The sequence below is a fragment of the Scyliorhinus torazame genome, chromosome 4 (assembly GCF_047496885.1).
Source record: "Scyliorhinus torazame isolate Kashiwa2021f chromosome 4, sScyTor2.1, whole genome shotgun sequence".
NCBI classification, from domain to species: Eukaryota; Metazoa; Chordata; class Chondrichthyes; order Carcharhiniformes; family Scyliorhinidae; genus Scyliorhinus; species Scyliorhinus torazame.
Genome location: NC_092710.1, coordinates 250,124,343 through 250,146,225, shown reverse-complemented (window position 1 = coordinate 250,146,225; position 21,883 = coordinate 250,124,343). Strand labels below are relative to the sequence as shown.

Here is a 21,883-nt window from a genome sequence, read left to right as displayed (position 1 = left end):
CCTCAGCACTTCGCTTTACCGCAAGCCCACGGATAACCTCACGATGCTCCACTTCTTCAGCTTCCACCCTAAACACATTAAAGAAGCCATCCCCTATGGACAAGCGCTCCGTATACACAGGATCTGGTCAGACGAGGAGGAGCGTAACAGACATCTACAGACGCTGAAAGATGCCCACGTACGAACAGGATATGGCGCTCGACTCATCGATCGACAGTTCCAACGTGCCACAGCAAAAAAAAAAAAAAAAAAAACGCACCGACCTCCTCAGAAGACAACCGACAGAGTACCCTTCGTCATCCAGTACTTTTCCGGAGCGGAGAAACTACGACATCTTCTTCACAGCCTTCAACAGGTCATCAATGAAGGTGAAAATCTTGCCACGGTCATCCCCACACCCCCACTACTTGCCTTCAAACAACCGCGCAACCTCAAACAAACCATTGTTTGCAGCAAACTACCCAGCCTTCAGAACAGCGACCACGACACCACACAACCCTGCCATGGCAACCTCTGCAAGACGTGACAGATCATCGACATGGATACCACCATTACACTGGAGAACACCACCCACCAGGTACGCGGTACATACTCGTGCGACTCGGCCAACGTTGTTGACCTCGTACGCTGCAGGAAAGGATGTCCCGAAGCATGGTACATTGGCGAGACCATGCAGACACTGCGACAGCGAATGAACGGACATCGTGCGACAATCACCAGGCAGGAATGTTCCCTTCCAGTCGGGGAACACTTCAGCAGTCAAGGGCATTCAGCCTCTGATCTCCGGGTAAGCATTCTCCAAGGTGGCCTTCAGGACATGAGACAACGCAGAATCGCCGAGCAGACATCTATAGCCAAGCTCCGCACACGAGTGCGGCCTCAACCGGGACCTGGAATTCATGTCGCATTACATTCATCCCCCACCATCTGGCCTTGGCTTGCAAAATCCTATCAACTGTCCTGGCTTGAGACAATTTCACACCTCTTTAACCTGGGGTTACTCCTATTTCTGGATCTGTAAACACTTAATTAACTGCAAATGCTCGCATTCAAAGCATTGTCTTGTATCTTTGAATTTGTCTATATATATGTTTCTGGAACATACCTCTTCATTCACCTGAGGAAGGAGCCGTGCTCCGAAAGCTAGTGCTTGAAACAAACCTGTTGGACTTTAACCTGATGTTGTAAGACTTCTTACTGTAATAGATTATGGGATCAACGAGGAATAGCTATTTTGGACGTGGTAATGCGTCATGAGAAAGGTTTAATTAATGACCTCATAGTAAAGGACCCTCTGGATAAGAGTGTGATATAGTTTTATTTATATAGGGGCTGGTTGAATGCACAGAGCTAAAGAAGCAAAATATTAAAAGTATCTTGACTCTGAACAGTCATTTTTCATAATGCTTTAACCATTGTATTCAGTGTATTCAGCACTGAACGTATTGTTCTCGGTCTAATCAATTCTTAAGGTGTCTGCCAAGCTGAGACATAGCAAAATGTGAGAAAACATATCCAGCACTTTTCCCAAGACTGTACACACAAACACTAAGCTAGTTTTGATAGGCACCATCAATCTTAGGTAATGTGCTATGTTTGATGAACATGTTATCCTCCAAGTAACAGACATTCATTTGAACAAACCAGGAGGTCTCAGCTGAGAAATAGAAGCCAATTAATGCAAATGAGGGGTTAAACCAGAGATAGAAATCCATACCTTAAAAGTAGGACCTCGGGGTTGAGGTCCTTAATTCCTGAATTATCTGTTTAAAGTGATTCATTTTGTGCCTAATGCTTTTGTCATGTGCTTGACCTTTTCATGTATTGTTTGATATTTTGTTTCTTAAGTTTTTATTCAAGTGTATATCAGTGAGTAATTAACAATAAAGTTGTATGTTTGACACTTCCCACCAACCGGACTACCGATTCTTATTACAAGGTAAAATAAGAGTCACAACAGTGTAAAACAAATGATAGAAGTTTGAAGGTGAGAAATGTGGATCTGAAACTAATGTTTTAAAAATTAAATAATTACAAGCGTATGAGGACAGAGCTGGCTAGGCAAATAGGTTATAAGGTAAGACAGTAGAGAAGCAATGGCAGACATTCAAGGAGATAACAAATATATCACATTTAGAAAGAAAAGCACGACAAGAAGAATGAACCATCCGTTTGTCAATTAAACAAGTTAAGGATGGCATCAAATTGAAAGAAAAGATGTACTATTCTGTAAACATTAGTGGTAGATCAAGAAACTTTTAGAAAACAGCATTATCTACCCAAAATATTAAAGGAAGGAGAAATTAGAGTGAGAGAAATTTAGCAAAAAATAGATAGCAAAAGCAACTGTTACTGGACTAGTAATCCGGAGACCCAGGCTAATGCCCTGGGGACATGGGATCAAATCCCACCAGAGTAGGTGGTGGAATTCAAATTGAAATCAATAAACTTAGAAATGAAAGCTAGTCTCAGTGATGGTGACGACAAAACTCAAAATGTATCTTGTTCACTGACGCCCTTGAGGGAAGGAATAGACTATAAGAGACTCCAGACCAACAGTACTGTGATTGACTTTTAACTGTCCTCTGAAAAGGCCGAACAAGCTACTCAGTTTCAAGGGCAATTTCAAGGGATGAGCAACAAATGCTGGGCTTGCCAGTGATGTCCACCTCTCATGAAAGGAAGAAACAAACAATAAAATGCACATTGGTCCCTTAGAGATTGGTATTGGGGAATTAATAATGGAAAACAAGGATATGGCAGAAATACAAGGATATGGCAGAAATTTTGAACAAGTATTTTGTATCTGTTTTCACAGTAGAAGACACAAAGCATCACAAGGATTGTAGGAAACAGAGGCAACATGGAGGGAAGGGGGAGAAAACTTAAAACAAATGACAATCGTTAAGAGAAAAAGTACAAGGTGAACGAATGAGACTAAAGGCTGATGAGTCGCATGGACCTGATATCTGTATCCTAGCTTCTGAAAAGCAGCAACAGCAGAAATAGTGAATGCATTAGTTGCAATCTTCCAAATTCCCCTAGATTCTGGAACGGTCCAAATGGATTGGTAAACTGGGAATATAAAACCACTAGGAGGAAGATAAAAAGCAGAAAAATTAGTCTAACATCTGCCATTTGTGAAAATCATAGAATGCATTATGATGGAGGTAGTGACCCATAACACAAACAGGCAAAGTCAGCATGGTTACATGAAAGGAAATCACGTTTGACAAATTTATGATGAAGAGTTCTTGGAGGATGTAATTAGCAGAGTGGATAAAGAGAACCCAGAAGATGCCTTTTAATTATTTCAAGAGATATGGGTCACTGTTTTACGATTGGGATGGGAGGAGTGCGTAGTTTCTCTAGCTTCACTACTCCGCAGATCACATCATTAGTTTTAAGAGTTCAATTTTCTCACCAAATTGCTACAGTAAGAAGTCTTACAACACCAGGTTAAAGTCAAACAGGTTTGTTTCGAATCACTAGCTTTCGGAGCACTGCTCCTTCCTCAGGTGAATGAGTTGCATAGACCTGATAGCTGTATCCTAGCTTTTGAAAAGCAGCAACAGCAGAGATAATGAATGCATTAGTTGTAATCTTCCAAATTTCCCTAGATTCTGGATTCCATTCACCGGAAGGAAGGAGCAGTGGTCCGAAAGCTAGTGATTTGAAACAAACCTGTTCGACTTTAACCTAGTGTTGTAAGACTTCTTACTGTGCTCACCCCAGTCCAACGCTGTCATCTCCACATCAAATTGCTACTGTTAGACCCACAATAAAAGTGACTTTAACCAGGCTTCTTTTCATCAACTTAAATTGTTGATTATAAAGCAAAACGTTTTTTTTAATAAAACAAGTTGAAAGCACGAGTTAACATGCAATGGTACTCTGGAAGTATCCATCCCTTTAAACAAATAGCCCAGCACGTGTATACGCACACACCAGGGTTTCTACAGCGATGGGCTTTGGAGCCTAGGCTTTATAAATGGACAGGTGAAGCTCGCAGGGTTTAGAGGCTAATGATCTGGAGTTCTCTCATGTGAAGAGAGACTGATAATAATATAGCTTATTGTCACAAGTAGGCTTCTTTGAAGTTACTGTGAAAAACCCCCGAGTCACTACATTCCGGCGCCCGTTCTGGAGGCCGGTACGGAAATTGCACCCGTGCTGCTGGTCTTGTTCTGCGTCACAAGCCAGCTGCTTAGCCCACTGTTGTGTTTTCACCAACAGAGGTTTGGTCTGGAAGAGAATATAGCGCTGGATCAATTCTGGTCTCCGATTTTCAGATTTCCAAATGGAGACAAGTCAGTTGAGGATTCTCTGGCTGCAGGTTAATAATCACACATGGAATTTCAGGCAAAGCAGGGAATGCATGGGTTAGGGCAGCCTTGATTCTCAGCTTATTCCCCAAAACACAGAGTTCAAAAATAAAAAGTCAAGAACTTAGTCATTTGATTGCAGGAAAATCACAAGCCTTTGTCTTCACCAGTTTTTCCCCCAAACAAAGCAATTGCAGGTCAAAACAAACAGTCCCTCCGCCCCCACCCCCCCTAGCAGTACAATGTTGATCAGGTAATTTCCTGGAAAAGGGCAGGTTTGCTTCCAGTCAAAAAGGTGAACTCATGACCCTTCTTTTTTTTAAAAAAAGTCCAAGTGCCCAAATGATGACTTGATATTTTGAAAGAAAAATCCAGGTTAAAAGGTATGGTTTTCCCCAATAACATTTGTTGCCCATCCCTAATTGCCCTTGAACCACCTGGCCACTGCAAAGAACAGTTAAGATTGAATCACAATACTCTGGACGTGAATCACATTTGGAGCATGTTTTAAATGATAGTTTCATGGTCACTATTTAAACTAGATTCATATTCCAGATTTATTAATTAAATGTAAATTCCACTAGCTGCCATGGTGGAATTGGAACCCGCATCCCCAGAGCTTTACAAGAAAAGACGATGCTGGAAAAACTCGGGTCTGGCAGCATCTAGGAGGAGAGAAAGCAGAATTAACATCAAGTCCTTTGACTCGTCATCAGAATACAAATGTTTCTTCAGAGCATTAGGCTGGACCTCCAAATTGCGAGCCCAGTGACATTACCACTACACCACCATCGCACCATGTATTTGTATTTCCAAAAGACATTCAATAGAGTTTTCGGTCGGAGGGTGATATAACATGGTTAGAGAATTGGTTAGCTAAAAGGAACGGATTATTTTCAGGTTGGCAAACTATAATTAATGTAATGCTACACAGCCTCAACTATTTACAATCTGTATTACTGACTTGATTGAAGGGACCGCTGATAAAAAGATAGAACAACAAGTTGTGAGTAGGATACAAAGTCTTCAAAAGGTTTATAAAGTGCGTAAAAAATTGGTAGATCAAGTATAATGTGGGAAAATGTGAACTTGTCCATGGCATGAAGAACAGAAAAGCAGAGCACTGTTTACATGGAGAGACTGCAGAATGCTGAAATACAAAGGAACCTGGATGCTCTTGTACACAAAAGTTAGAATACAGATACAGCAAGGCAAATGTCAGTGAGGTGGGGGAATGAATGGATGGATGATGGAGTCAGTGTGCCTTGCTCCAGCTGTACAGGACATTGGCAAAACCATATCAGTTTTGGTCTCCTAATTTATGGAGGGACAAGTTCAGAGAAAGTTGAATGGTCTGATCCCTTGGATGAAGGGATTGTCTTATTAAGAAAGGCCGAGCTATATTCATTGGAGTTAAGAATAAGAAGTGACCTTATTGAAACATAAGAATCTGAAGGGGGTCGACAAACTAGATGCTAGGTGGAGGTTTACTTTCATGGGGAAATTTAGAACTGGGGGCACAGTTAAAAATAGTCACCCATTTAAGAAAGAGATGAAGAGGAACGTCTTCTCCAAGAGTGTAGTCCATCTTGCAATTCTCTTCCACAGGGAAGAATGAAGACTGGGTCACTGAATACATCCAAGGCAGAGTTACAGAAGGCAAAGTTACAGATCTTTGATCAACAAATGGAGTTAAAGCTACAATAATATTCCTCATGATCTTATCAAATGGTGCAGTAGGCTCAATGAATCGAATGGCCCACTCCTGGTCCTATTCCTCATGATCTTGTGTGGGGGTGGGGAGACTGACTAAATTCAGCCTCTTGTAATGATTAATTCTTATGCAAAGATTTAATAACATTTTAATAGCAAATGTAAGTGTCTCTGTTGCACTAAAACCCCAATAATAGTTTTGCTGCCTATTGAGCATAAAAATATCACTGAAAAGGAGGAAGTTATCCAATTCAGTTTTCCCAATCAATTATATCCAAATATGATGTTCATTTAACATACAATACAAGTTATATCAGGTCGGACGGTACAGTGGTTAACACTGCTGCCTCACAGTGCCAAGGCCCGGATTCAATTCCAGCCTCGGGTGACTGTCAGGTGTGTGGAGTCTGCACTTTCTCCCCGTGTCTGCATGAGTTTCCTCCAGTTGCTCCGGTGTCCTCCCACAGTCGAAAAATGTGCAGGTTAGGTACCCTGGCTATGCTAAATCGTCCCTTAGTGTCCGATGGTTGAATGGGGGTTACAAGAGTAGGGCGGTGGAGTGGGTCTAGGTAGGATGCTCTTTCAGAGGGTCAGTGGAGACTTGATGGGCCTAATAGCCTCCTTTGGCACAGTAGGGATTCTGTGATTCCAGGTGAAAATGTTTAAGCCAGTTTAGGTTGCAGTTCTGCATGTTGAATACTGCTTCTATAATTGCAAAGTATCCATAACGGAATTAGACCATTCGCCCATCGAGACTGCTTCGCCATTCAATCATGGCTGATATAGACTAAGCCGAGCGAAAGAAGGCAGACCCTGTGAAGACCTTTGCTCCACACATCATCCAGAATAGAACCCAATTCATCCTCCCATTTCACCTGTGCCTCATCCAACAGAGCGGACTCCTCCGATAGGGTCTGGCTGTAAATACACAAAATGCTCCCCCTCACCCCTGCAGCAGCCACGGACAAAATCCTCTTCAAAAAGGTGGGTAGTGCCAAGAGGGAAAAAGCCTTGCATGAAAAATCGCGAATCAGAAAATGTCTAAACAGTTTGGAACCTGGGAATTGAAATTTTTCTGACAGTTCCTTATAGCTGCCAAACCTTCGCTCGACAAACTAGTCCATAACCCTCTCCAAACCGTTCCCCTTCCATGACCTAAAGGTCAAATCCAAACCCACTGGCAAAAAGAGGTCATTACTGTAGATAGAGGACAGAAAAGACATGGAGCCAAGTTTTAGAATGCTGTCTGGACTGCTTCCAGATTCTCAGAGTGGACATCACTACCAGATTCAAGGAGAATCTTGCCAGACAGAACAGCAGTGATGCCGTTGCTAATGCGCCAAGGCAGAAACTCTTACAAGACCTCGCCTCAATTTGCCCCCATATGGTTCCTGGATCATTAAACTACCCCAGTACTTTCTAAATATTGGCTGCCCAATAATAAATAGGTAAAGCTAAACTTCCTGACTATCGCTCTTGGAGACACTTGGGGTCTTACCAGCCAAAATGAAAGAGGGCACTAACTTTAAAGGCTTGGGGAGAAAAGTGGGGAGAGAATGGAAAAGAAATAAAAATCTCGGGAGCACATTCACATTCAAGTCTGGACCCTGCCTGCCAAGAACAGGGGGAGGTTATCCCACTTCTGTAAGTCAGATTTGACCTCAATAACCAGGCTAGTATAATTTAATTTATGAAACAAGGCCCAATCGTGGCCCACACGGATACCCAGATAACAAAAGCTGGATCTGGTAAGGCAAAAAAGGTAACATCCCCAGATGGGCTCCCCTCTCCGGCAGGTTAACCAGGAAGTATTCGCTCTTACCCAAATTCAACTTATACCTAGAAAAAGAGCCAAAACTCCCAAGTAGCTTCATTATCTCATCCATAAAGCAGATCATCTGCATACAAGGACACCATATACTCCATCCCGCCACGATTTATCCACCTCCACTTATTGGAAGCCCTTTTCATAGAATTTTTTCAGAATATACAGTGCAGAAGGAGGCCATTTGGCCCATCAGGTCTGCACCGGCTCTTGGAAAGAGCACCAAACAGCATTCCCTGGTCAGGAATCGAACCCAGGGCGCAGCTGTGAAAGAGCCGAATCCTAACCACTAGACCACCAGGGAAGGTAACAACCCTCAACGCTATGGCATGCACTTCTATTGCTAAAGCTAGTAGGAGCAGAGACATGGACATCCCTGCCTCGTGCCCCTATTCAGCAGAAAGACGCCAAAGTTCAAAGAATTTGTGCGAACACTAGCAGTGGGAGCCGTTTACAGTAAACGAACAGTTCCTTAACTTGATTTAGCTGTGAAAAACCGAGCCAGGATTAAATTTCAACGGTGAATAAAACTTCACAAGGTCTCATTATATTTTTTAAATGCCAACCCAATGCCTTGAAGTGGGTTGGTCACCTGACCCCTTCAAAATCAAAGGTGGGCAGGTTGCCATCAAGATTCAGACTTTCAGCGTCCCAATGTCAACAAACCCAAACCCACAATGTGGGGGAAGAGCCGGGAATTTAAAAATTGGTTGGTGGGACAGTAATGAGAGTTTCTAATTCTTTTCTGAAAAAGTTCACTTTTATTCATTTATGGTTTACCTACCATTAAATTGAGGTAATGAATTTACAGTACTTTGATAAATGTTTGTTGAAATTAATAATTTTGTCATTCCATTTCAATGTTTATCCACATGTGGAGAGAAAAAAAAGTTTGAATTTAAAGAAATGTACACAGAAAGGGTGCAAAATAAACCTTTAAAAACTCCTAACTCAAGTTGGACTATTTCCTTGTTCACTTAAGTATGACTTGAATTAGAAAGTTAGTATCAGAATAGTTCTGCCACAAATACACACCCAGTCTGATCCAATTTCTGTAAGTGCATTCCATACCAACAATGCCAAGTAGCCATCTATAATGTGTATCGCCTTTCCAACATCTGATAACTAAGGGAGGAAAAAGGGCATTTATTGCAGCATATTTTTGAATCATATTTTTGAATATTTACCAAACCCATTTTCCTTACTGCTTCTGGATGTTTTTTGTCACATTAAAAATGCTCCAGAAGCACAAGTTCTTCTAGCAATAATATACTTTTCAAAAAGTCAAATCACAGATGATTTGGAGTTGGGGACCAAGTGCAATGTGTGCAAGTTTGCAGACTAAACTAAGATGTGGTAAAAGCAAAAAGTGCATAGGATACTGGAAGACTTCAGAGGAATTTGAATAGTTTAAGTGAAAGGGCTGGCAGATGAAATGTTGACAATAAATAATAATAATGTCACAAGTAGGCTTCAATGAAGTTACGGTTAAAAGCCCCTAGTCGCCACATTCTGGTGCCTGTTCGGGGAGGCCGGTACGGGAATTGAACCCCCACTGCTGGCCTTGTTCTGCATTACAAGCCAGCTGTTTAGCCCACTGTGCTAAACCAACCCCAAATGTGAGGTTATCCATTTTTGGTAGGAACAACAGCAAAAGGGATTATTATTTAAATGATAAAATATTAAAACATGCTGTTGTGCAGGGGCCTGGGTGTCCTAGTGCAGGAGTTGGTTTACAGGTGCAACAGGTGATCAAGAAGGCAAATGGAGTTTTGTCCTTCACTGCTAGAGAGGGATGGTGTTTGAGACTAGGGAGGTTATGCTGCAACTGTACAAGTTGTTAGTGAGGCCACACCTGGAGTATTGTGTTTAGTTTTGGTCTCCTTACCTGAGAAAGGATGTACTGGCACTGGAGGGTGTGCAGAGGAGATTCACTAGGTTAATCCCAGAGCTGAAGGGATTGGATTACGAGGAGAAGTTGAGTAGACTGGGACTGTACTCGCTGGAATTTAGAAGGATGCGGGGGGGCGGGGGGGGAAATCTTATAGAAATATATAAAATTATAAAGGGAATCCATAGGATAGATGCGGGCAGGTTGTTTCCACTGGCAGGTGAAAGCAGAATTAGGGGGGCATAGCCTCAAAATAAGGAGAAATCGATTTAGGTCTGAGCTTAGGAGGAACTTCGTCACCCAAAGGGTTGTGAATCTATGGAATTCCCTGCACAATGAAGCAGTTGAGGCTCCTTCATTAAATGTTTTCAAGATAAAGATAGATAGTTTTTTGAAGAATAAAGGGTTATGGTGTTCAGGCAGGTAAGTGGAGCGGAGTCCACAAAAGATCAGCCATGATCTCATTGAATGGTGGAGCAGGCTTGAAGGGCCAGAAGGCCTACTCCTGCTCCTAGTTCTTATGACCCACCCCAGACTTCTGATAATCATGCTTTATCAATCAGTTTACAGGAAACATACCAGTCCTCAGCATTGTGACCTCATTTGGTTGCATTTGCCAATACTCAGAGCAGAAAGGAAGTTTCCAAAAAAAAAAAAGGCACATTGACTTTCACAAAGATTTACTTAAAAAAAGAGTGGCAGCAATGCAAGTGCAACGTATGCTTGAAGTTAGTATCTCAAGAGTTTCAATCACAGAAAGCTGTTAATAGTGCTTTAGGTAGAATATTAATATGCAGAAACACAGAGCACATGAGGTTTACATACAATGAGCACTTTTACCTCTACTGCTCTTCCCTGCCCTGTCTCAGCCATCTATTCAGTTTAGAGTCCACAAGCACAGTACCACACTCCTGATACTCATCATGGCCAACCTTGAGGCACAACTACTCTCATCATGGCCAACCTCACGCAATACCTACATTAGACTTATTTCTCCATTCAATAGGAAGATCATCTCCCTTTAGGTTTTTTTTTTTTTTTAAAAACAGTCCCGTCAATAAAATAAGGTGCAGCCTTTGAACACCTGGATTCAATTGAACCAATTCCCTCTGCCGGTCCCAACTCCAAATTGTATGTGGGCACAGTAGCTATCAAGACAGGAGCTTAATAAGCCTAAGACACAAGTTTGAGTTCAAACCCCACCGTAACAGTTAAAAAATTAAAACTCAGCTAAATAAACAAAATGTTGAATTAAAAACAAACAGTCATGGTGCCAGCAAACTACTGGATTATTAGTGGTTCATTATTATTTAAAGAAGAAATTTACCCAATTTGTAGATGACTCTAACTGCCCTCTGAAATGGCCTATTTAAGGCATTCAATCAGAACTGCTAAAAAGAAATCTGCAGACAATGTAGCATCAATCCAAGCACCGGATTCAGAGAGAGTGAAGACACACCCAGCCAAGTCAACCCTGCAAATTCCTCCCGACTAGTATTAGTGGAATGTGTGTCAAAATTAGAATGCGTGCCAAAATTAAGAGAGCAAAGGTGAACTGTCATACTCGCAGAATCACACCTTTCAGTCAAAATACCCGACTCCTTAGTCATCCCTGGATTTGTTGTGTCCCAGTAGCAGAATCATAACTGCATCTAGTTACGTCAGTGGCCCTGGGAATCCTCAATATTCCAACAGATCCCAGGTCTCGGGCATCAAGTGAAACAAACATCAGCGACAAAACTACCTGCTGCCACCTCCCGTTCCCCAACTTGGAAGAAGCATGGATGGTAGCAAGGACATATCTTCGGTGAATCTGACCGGTTGAAAAACAATAGAAAACCTACTTGACCTTGCCCTCACCAAGCTTATCTGTCGCAGATTCATCTGTTCAAGGCACCAATTGTAGGAATGACCAATGAACACAGTCAGAGATAAAATTCTGTCTTAACATTAAAGACACCATCATGTTGAGCCACGGCCAATATGCTAAAAGGTTATAGATTGAGACGACTCAATGGCCCAAACCTAGGCATGGAAAAGGTGCTGTGATTCATCAGCATTAGAATTGTATTTCATCATGATCTATATCCTTATGCCTGATATATTGCTTACTCTATCTTGAATATCAAAGCACAACCTTGGTTCAAGAATCAAGAGAGCATTCTAGAAATAGCATCAGGCATACCTAATAAAGGTACCAACCTGGTGAAGCTACAGCACAGGACTATCTGCATGCCAAACTGCAGTAGCAGCATAAATCAGGCAGAGCTGGACATCTGTACAGCTTGCAATGAAATAAAGTCTTTGCAATCGTCCCAGTAATGATTGATGGTAGACAATTGAACAACAAATATTGGGGGGGGGGGGGGGGGGGGCGAGGAGAGAGGAGAAGAGAAAACTCATGAATATCACCATACACAAAGGCTACCCTCCTCACTATTTACCACCCCACAATTTTCATATAATCTGCAAACTTACCAATTCAATTCTCCTACATAAATCATTTATGAAAACCACAAACTGCAAGGGCCCCAACACAGATCCCTGCAGGACCCCACTGGACGCAGGCTTCCAGTCAGAAAAATACCCCTCAACCACTCTGCTTCCTGCCACTCTGCCAATTCTGGATCTAATTTGCTAAATTTCCTTGGATCCCACAGGCTCTTACCTTCGCTATTAGTGTCCCATGTGGGACCTTATCAAAAAAGACTTGAAGTCCAAGTAGACATCAAATGCACTGCCCTCATCTGCACACCTGGTCACCGCTTCAAAACATTCAATAGGTCAGATTTAACAAAATTATGCTGACTGCTCTTGACCTGTAGTTTCCTGGTGTACTCCTTCCTGAATAATGGTACCGCATTGGCACCTTTCTTGACATCTTCCTTTAACATTCAAAAAGATCGTTCAGCTGGTCACCACTGACCATAAATCTAACTGGACAAACCACATAAATACTGCAATTGCAAGAACAGGTCAGAGGCAAGTTATAATACAGCAAATGATGCACCTCCTGACTCCCCAAAGTTTTTTTCCACCATCTACAAAGAAAAAGTCAGGGGTGTGATGGAATACTCTTCATTTACCTGGATGAGTGCAGCCAGAAGTAACAGCATCCAGGACAAAGCACCCCCTATAGATCAGCACCACATCATAACACTCTAATCCCCACCAACACCAGCACAACATGGTTGCAGTGAGGACAATTTACAATGTGCACTGTAGCAACTCACTGAAGTTTCTCCAACTGCATGCCCAAACTGGTGACCTTTGCTACCTAAAGAACAAGGGTAGATACATGGGAACGCCATCAGCTCCAAGTTACCCTCCATGCCTCACAACATCCCAACTTGAAATGGGAATAGGCATTAAATGCTTGCCTTGCCACTGACAGTCATGCTGCCCTCATTTGCAGATCCCTCGGGTGCTATCCACAGAGTGTTGGGAGTTTAAAATCTAGCTGTGTCACCTGAAGATTATATACAGATTAATTAATTAATTCAGGGAATTTCCTGCATCAATACAATGTGTCACAACAGGAAATTTTAGCAACATAGGAACAGATAGTTCAGTGCCTTGAATCTGTTCTGCCATTCAATTAGATCAGAGTTGATCCATATCTTAAGCTCAAATTTGGGTCCTTAACCACATGATGAATACTGGTTCATCAAAGAGCAGTATGGTTTTATTGACAGTAAATCGTGCCTGACAAAGCGATTGAATTTGAAAGGTGACTAAAATTAACAGATAGGGGAAAGTCTGTGTGTTATTCATATGAATTTCCGGGAGGAATTGATAAATCCCTCATACAAACCTGTTAAAATTGAAAGCCTAAGTTAACCTAATTAAAAAGTTGGTTGAGTAGCAGGAGAAAGGACAATCAAAAATTGGCAGAAATGTAGTGTCCCATAGGGTTGGGTCGTCAGCTTTTCACTGTACTTATTAAAAGCCACATATCCAAGTTTGCTGATGGCACAAAGCTGGTAATGCTGTAAGAAGAAATGCAAATAGAAGTATAACATTCATAGATTTTAACATATCAAGTCAATAGGAAAAACTTGTAGCAAATAGATGTCAATGTAGACAATTTTGGTCATCGCTTTGAACTTAAAAATGGATGAATATTTTAAATGGAGTGAAAAACTAAATAGATGGCAGTCAAAAGAGACTTGGGGATTCATGCAGTTAAAATGTCATGGACACATTGGATATAAATTTTTGATTATTTTCTCAAAAGAGTAAAAGTTATGCTGCAGTTATACAAAGCTTTGGTTAGATCACACCTGGAGCACTGTTAGCAGCTCGGGACACCAGACCATGGGAAGAATATAATGGTCTTTGTGGGAAATGTAGCATAGAATTTACCAGAATGGCACCTGGTTAAATTACAAGCGGAGTTTACACAAGCTAGATTTAATTCCCTATAATTTAGACGGGCAAGGAGTTGATTTGAGCAAGATATTGAGGAGAAACAGTTAACTTTCTGCCAATTGGGAAATTAAGTCGGGCATAATTTTTAAAATAAATAAATTTAGAGTACCCAATTTATTTTTCCAATTAAGGGGCAATTTAGCGTGGCTAATCCACCTACCTTGCACATCTTTGGGTTGTGGGGGCGAAACCCACGCAAACACAGGGAGAATGTGCAAACTCCACACAGACAGTGGCCCAGAGCCGGGATCGAACCTGGGACCTCAGCGCCGTGAGGCTGCAATGCTACCACTGCGCCACCGTGCTGCCACGTCAGGGGCATAATTAAAAAATGAAAGTCAGAGTTCAAAGGTAAATTTAGAAAACATTTCTACATGCAATGCAGGCTAAAATTTTGGAACTCTTCAACTGCCAATGCATGTTAGGTCAATTAAAACCTTGGCTGAGATTTGATGATTTTGTTTTGACCAAAGCTTGATAAAAGGATATGGGGAAAAGGCAGGGCTTTGTAGTTCGGTCTCAGGTCAGCCATGACCTCATTGAATGCTGGAACAGACTAGAGGGAGGTACAACAGGCTTGAGGGAGGTAATGGCTTACCCCAGTTCCTGCAGACTCTTGCCGAACAAAAATCGATGATTTTTCAGTTTTAAATTTTTGTTGTTCTCGTCACGACAGCTTTTTGGGACTTTAAGTTCCATATTTCAGCTTCCTGTTGTGTGAAGTGTCACCTGACAATCCTGAACAGCCTAACGATAATTTCAAGGCTTTTATATTTTGAAAAGATCTGGGCATCACCGGCAGGATAATAATTTTTTGCCCATCCCAGACTGCCAATGAATTGAGTAGCTTCCAATGGGAAGTGCTCATTAAGAATCAATCACATTTGTGCACGTCTGGTCAGACCAGGATAGTAGATTTTCTTCCCTAAAAGGGCATTAGGGAGCCAGATAGCTTATTGCAATCAATGATAGCTTCATGGTCACCATTACTGAATTATTAATTTAGTTGGAAGTTCCACCAGCTGCCATTGCTGGGATTTGAACCCATGTCCTCAGAGCCTTAGCCTGGGCCTCTGGATTACTCATCTAAATGCGAAGGACCAAGCGCTGGCAAATGGGATTAGGTAGGCAGGTCAGGTGTTTTTCGTATGTCGGTGCAGACTCGATGGCCGAAGGGCCTCTTCTGCAATGTATTATTCTGATTCTGTAAGTGACATTAACACTGTTCCATCATCTCCCCTATGCCCCTCATTCTGGACTTTGCTACTGGGTAAAATAATTTCTTTCTTACCCCATCCAATCATAATTTTAAACAAGTGGAATACAAGCCTAGCCTATGCAAACTGTTCTCAATTTAACAGTTTTAGCCCAAGTATTATTCTAGCAAATCAGCACCACACCCCTTCAAACATTAAACATGCTTCAAGATGCAATACAAAGAACCAAATTCAGTACTCCAGATGAGGTCAAATAGCAGGTTTATACATGCATTCCATCTTTTTGTATTTCAGCTCCCTCGAGATGAATCTTTGCAAACCATTAACATATTAAAATCATTTTTTATACCTGTTCACTAATATTTTAAGTGATAGCAAGTTAGAGGCGGCATCCTGCAAGGGTACGAGTTTGAAGGCTTTATTGACTGCGCCGCTGCTGTTCTCGCTGACTCGGCTCTCCACAAGCCCAGTGGTAGCAGCAGCCCTGAGGGTGTGAGGTCAATGGAGACAGCACATGAGATTGGAAGGGGCATCAGGGTGGTCACCGATCTGTGACAATCACCGTTTTGTTCCAGGGGGGTGGATGGAGGCTTTAGGAAGGGGCAGCAGGCAGGGATTGAGAGATTTTGGGATCTTTTCATTCAGAGGAGTTTGAGTTGCCGGGTGGGAACGGGTTTCGGTACCTACAGGTACAGGTCTTTGTCCGGAGGCAAGTTCCAAGCTTTCCTAGCCTCCCCCTGAGGAGACTACAGGATAAGGTGATGTCAAAAACAGGGGATGGGGAGGGGAGGGTCTCGAGATATATAAAGAATTGATGGAGTTGGAAGGAGTCCTTATCGGGGAGGTGAAGAGGAAGTGGGACGAGGAGCTAGGAGGAGAGTTGGAAATCAAATTATGGGAAAAGGCTTTGAAGAGGGTTAATTCATCCTCGTCTTGTGGCAGACTTAGCCTGATCCAGTTCAAGGTGGTTCATAGGGCCCACATGACGGTAGCCCAGATGAGCAGGTTTTTTTTGAGGAAGGCAGACGATAGGTGCGGACACTGTGGGGGAAGCCCGGCGATCATATACATATGTTTTGGGCATGTCCGAAGGGGATTCTGGCAGCGATTTGCAGACGTCATGTCAGAGGTCCTGGAAGGGAGCGTGACTCCAGAGTCCAGAATTTGCAATATTTGGGGTATCAGAAGATCCGAGGGGGGGAGGGGGGGGGGTTGTTCTGGTGTTTTCCTCCCTGGGTGGCCCAGAGATGGATTTTGCATGGATGGAGAGACTCGGAACCCCCAAAGTCAGGAGCGTGGATCAGCAACATGGCAGGGTTTCTCAGGCTGGAAAAAATTAAGTTCACCTTGAGGATTAATTCAGGGGTACTCCCAGAGGTGCCAGCCAGTCATCGACTTCAAGGAAAATTGAACGCCAGCAGTAAGGCCGGGGGGGGGGGGGGGGGGGGAAATGGGAGACATGGTAGTGCAAGAAAAGGTCAGGGAACTTCGTACACGGGCAATTAGGAAATAGGGGGGTATTAGGGGACGTTGTTTTTAATTTGTGTGTGTGTGTCGGACCGCGCGGTTGTTTAAGTAATGTTAAACTGTAAAAATTACAAATGCTTCAATAAAATATTTTCTATAAAAAGTATTTGAAGTGATTTTGCTACAGACACCCACATCTCTACAGTTCCTACAATTTAGAAAATGTATAGATCGACTGCGAATCCACAGTAATCCACATCCTACTTTGCCATGTTGAACTCTATCTGCCACAGTTTTGTCCACTTGCTTAAGCTATGCCCCTTAGTAATTTAGCATTCCCATCTGCCCAGATATAGTGGCACCTAACTTAGTATCTGCAGCAAACTTGGATATATAACTACAAGTTACTTTGTGCCTCAAAGTTCTGTCTGCAACTGCTCGGCCCAAGACCGGAAGAAACTACAGAGTCGTGAACACCACCCAGTCCACCACACGAACCCCCCCCGTCCACATCCATTGACTGTCTACAGCTCCCGTTGCCTTGGGAAAGTGGGCAGCATAATCAAAGGCCCCTCCCACCTGTCTTACTCACTTCCAATTTTTTCTATCGGGTAGGGGTTGCAAAAATCTGAGGACACACATTAACAGATTCAAAAACAGCTTCTTCCCCAGTGTTACCAGACTCCTAAACGGCCCTCTTATGGACTGATCTGAACTCTTCACACATCTTCTCTTTTGATTAGTACTAAACTCAAGTGTGCTTTACCCGATGCCTGTGTCTATGTATTTACATGGTGTATTTTATGTTTGCCCTATTATGTATTTTCTTTTCATGTACGGAATGATCTATCTGATCTGCAGGCAGAACAATAATTTTCACTGTACCACGGTACACATGACAATAAACCCAACCCAATTTATGGATTTCACTTATTTTCAGCACACATGGTTTGTACACATAATCCTTTGTTTAAAAAGGGTTCAAATGGAAGATTTGTGGAATCTGTTGGGAGAGGCAGAATTTAACATTGGTGTATTATTCATTTTATTTTACATTTGTTGAATTACTGATCTATTATTTCTGTTTGATAAAAACTGTTTCAAAGCATATTTTGCTTGGACACACAATAATAACAGGTTTTATCAGCAATGTGTCAATTTTGCAAGAAGTTCCACCTCATCCCACTACTTTCTGAACCATTACAAAATGGGTTCTAAATCGATCCAGGAGTAACTCTATCTCCTCACACGCCATTACCTTTGCTGCATTGCTGAGGGGACTACTGAAATTTGAGCATTGAGCTCCTCCTATGCATAAAGGACGTATGTGACACTCGCATAGATTTGATATTCTGACAGCATAGATACGTCTATGAATACCTATGGGTTGGCTTAAAAGTTGCCAAATAGCAAATTATTGCTTCCAATATACAAACATGTAGATATTGGTTTTCAGAGGCAAGTTAACAGTTAGTTATTTAAGAAATCATATGGGGCTCCCCATGGTTCAACAGGTAACTGCACTTCCCAGCACAGAATTGAGTCAAACAGACCAAGGAAGACTCAAAGTTTAATCCTTTTATTGGATGGTTAATTTCAACCAGGGTGGCAGCCAACACAGGTATGAAAGTTGCAATCAACACCCCTGCTATATAGGGAAAGGTTGAACACAGCCTGCCCGCATTCCCTCTTCATGTTGGAAGTGAAGTGAAATGTGGCCAACTCAGTCCCGGAATCACAAACACTGTTGCACCCTCAAGAAAGATAACGGTGAGGAAACCCGAGGGCTGCATAATATATATTTTCTGTAACCTTCATGTACACTACTGCACAAGCTCTGCAATGCTGTTACTAAAAACAAAAATCAGCAATTTTTCAAATGGTAGCTAATGAGGAAATGCTAAACTATCTAGATATTTTAAATAATTTTTATAGCAATTTTTGAAATATTCTGAACATTTGTAATTTGTCTACAGCAATCTGTCAATATCAGAGGATGATAAAATGAAGATTTTTGTCGCACACATGACTTTTATCAGCACTGCATCTGAAAGAAATTGCCCATGTGGCATTGATTTCTAAAAGAAAGCACTGAGGACACACTGGGTTCATTTCAGAAATATGGATGTAAATCGTGCAACTGCAAGGATTGTTCATTGTTATTTAATATATTATAAAATTATTTAAAGTTCATTAACAGTCTCTCTGTTTAAATGTTAACTGCGGTCTAGTCTGTTGTAGCATTAGGGGAAAATAGTAATATCACACTAGAAGCATTACAAAACACCACACAATTAACTATTTTGACTAGTAGCATTGTATTAATTATTGGAATAATTTAACACCACTAATTTCAGAGCCAAGAGCAAGTATTTAAACAACAATATCCGGAGGGATTAGCAATACAGAGGTAGGAGTGGGGGCAGGGTGGTAAGGATCACCGCCACATCAGAATCATCGATGCTCAGTGAATTGCACCATTCAGACCCAAGCTTCGAACTGCAATTTTTAAGAAATCATTTTGAATCCGCCCCCACTGCTCCCTCTAAAAAGTGCTGATGCGTCTAAATATTTCTTGTCCATTACAGTGCAACCCGTAATAAATCGGAAATTATAAATTCTCTCAGTGCCACTCAAGAAACGAGAAGAATTTCACCCAACTGAAATCTACATATCCTATACGCTTTCACTTAATAAGCGAGTAAACTGCAGTAACAACCCACATCTTGCTTTCTTGCACATGACGAACACATTTACCTGTAATATCCAACCATTCGCTCGGTGTATCAAGTTCAGAACGCGCATTTTTATTTGCTGTGTTTAAAAAATTAAACAACCAGACTTCCTCAGCCATTCTGCGAGTAAAATATTTATTATACTTCTGCCACTGGTGCTACATTACCGTTACCTCCAGTATCCAGAGCTATGGATACAACCCACCACCCCTACGGATACAACCCACCACCCCCAATGTTTTTTTTTCAGCTCTACTCTATTACAACCAACAGAAATACCAGTGATGGGAGACAAGCAAGTAAAACAGTCAGAAATACCAGCGATTGCCTGGGAATAAATGGAAGCGTCAACAAAACAGCATCCATTAAAATAGCAGGATTGAGAGCAAACTAGGCAGCGCACAGCAAATAGAAATTAAAATTGCAAATAATGAAGGAAACTGCAGCAAAACACTGGCAAATTAAAATATTTATATATACACGCACATTTACAAATAATCAGCCCAGATTTAGGCACACAAATGCACCGTTTGCAATGAATCCTGAGGATGTAACACTGAAGGGCAAGTGCGGGGGGAAAGGGGGCTATTAAAGGTATGAAGGTGAAAGTCTCTTACAGTCCAGGTGCTTCTTCTTGGGTCCCATCACCTCATGGGTGGTCGCCTTGCAGACAGCCCTGGCCACAGCCGAGCCGGTCACACTGTACTGAGCCGCAGCAATCCGGTCCGTGATAGTCTGGCCCGACATTTTCTCGCTTTAATCTTCCTTCTCCCTCTCGCGCACACACACACTTTGCAATGAATAATTTGTATATAAATATAAAAAAGGAAAGGGGGGGGGGGGGGAGAAAAAAGAGAGAGAAAAAAGGGTGTCAATGAAGCGGTAAATACAATGTAATCAAATAAAAAAAGATGGGAGAGGATGAGGAGCGGCCGGCCGCCTGTCAGATATCCAGAGAAAGGGGGAGGGAGGAGGGGGAAAGACTCACACCTGGGACCGGGGGAGGGGGCGACCCCGGACTCGCGGCTCAAATGGGGGGGGGGGGGGGGGGGGTGAACCGATTAAAAACACATGAAGGGGCGGTTCGCCGAGCGGGTGGAGGGAGACGTGCGGAGTGATGGAGGCTGGGGACCGCCGGTTACTCTCCCTCCCTCTCCGGGATAACGGCCCCCGCTCCCGGCTCCTCCCCTCCCAAGCGCCAAGCTCATACCCGAGCCCTCGCCGCCCTCCTCCTCGGGGCCTCTCCGCCGCTGCTCCCGGGGCCGCTCTCACTCCCACCTCAGGGCTGGATTGCTGACAATAAAATGGCGATTGATTCAGGGATTTAATCGGATTTTTTTGATTCTCTCTCCCTCGTCCCCCCCCTCTCCTTTATCCATTGACACGTCACTAACCCCCCTCCCCTCCCCTCCCTATTATTAAAGGGGAAGGTGAGCGTTTCCCAGCTGCTGCAGGGTCTGCCGACATAAATTACACCTGTGTGGTGGTTGTTGGGGGGGGCGGGGGGGATGGTACCTATTCGGGTTGTGCTCAAATACACGACCTCTCTTCTCCCTGTCCATCACACACAAAAAATGCAAGCTTAAAACAAAAACAACCTTTCCTCAAATCCCCTGAAGAGTAAGTCCTGATTCCCCGCACCTCTCTCTCTGGAGGGCTGCACTGTGCTGACCTGTGCCTTCTTGCATTCACCCTCTTTGCCTGCACTCCCAATATTCCCTATTCCCTGCTACGTTTACGCTTGACTAAATCAGTCTGTGGTTAATTTGTAGCTTTGTGCCACCGCGGTTGTAGGCAATCATTTTACCTTTTAACTCGTTTCTGGGTCCGACTGTGATTTCAAAGTATTTAAAGTGAACAATTAAATATCACTGAAACCATGTTTTTTGTCGACGTTTGTACAAAAAAAAATGTTTCGTGGAATGCCAATGAGCCGTGTCGTTGCCTTCAGCGTTGTAACTTCGAGTCATCATTCCAAATCACCGAGTCAGCAAACACAGCTATATGGATGTGGGAAAGTTCGCACAGTTGAAAAGCACCGTTACCTTACTCTCCAGCCTCTCCCACTGTCCGACCTGACACATGTCTAACTACGCCGTTATTGTACTTCCCTTATAAATACCATGTTAAGAAAATGTAATGCAGCTACACCAATGTACAAACAAGAAAATATGATGTTCCTCTTTTTGAAAAAACAAAGCATTATCTTGAATCTTTAAATATTTTACTGTGTTCAAATTTGTAATAATCCTCTTAATGAAATGAGACTGTAAATGACT

At 42.5% G+C, this 21,883-nt stretch overlaps 1 protein-coding gene across 23 annotated transcripts in view; it reads right to left on the bottom strand.

Moving 5' to 3' along the window:
• Positions 1-21,548, bottom strand: part of LOC140410875 (clathrin coat assembly protein AP180-like) — a 390,745-nt gene extending 369,197 nt beyond the window's left edge. For 19 of the 23 annotated variants that reach the window (XM_072499616.1, XM_072499620.1, XM_072499622.1 and 16 more), the window contains exons 1-2: positions 20,815-20,976; positions 20,222-20,394 (exon numbers count right to left, since the gene is read on the bottom strand). In XM_072499616.1, coding sequence (XP_072355717.1) covers positions 20,222-20,351 — 130 coding nt within the window. In that variant the 5' untranslated portion in view covers positions 20,352-20,394; positions 20,815-20,976. Of the gene's footprint in view, positions 1-19,626; positions 19,750-20,221; positions 20,395-20,814; positions 20,977-21,202; positions 21,298-21,411 lie in introns of those variants that run through there. The other 4 variants (XM_072499615.1, XM_072499614.1, XM_072499631.1 and 1 more) reach the window with 4 other exon arrangements.
• Positions 21,549-21,883: the final 335 nt, after the last annotated feature.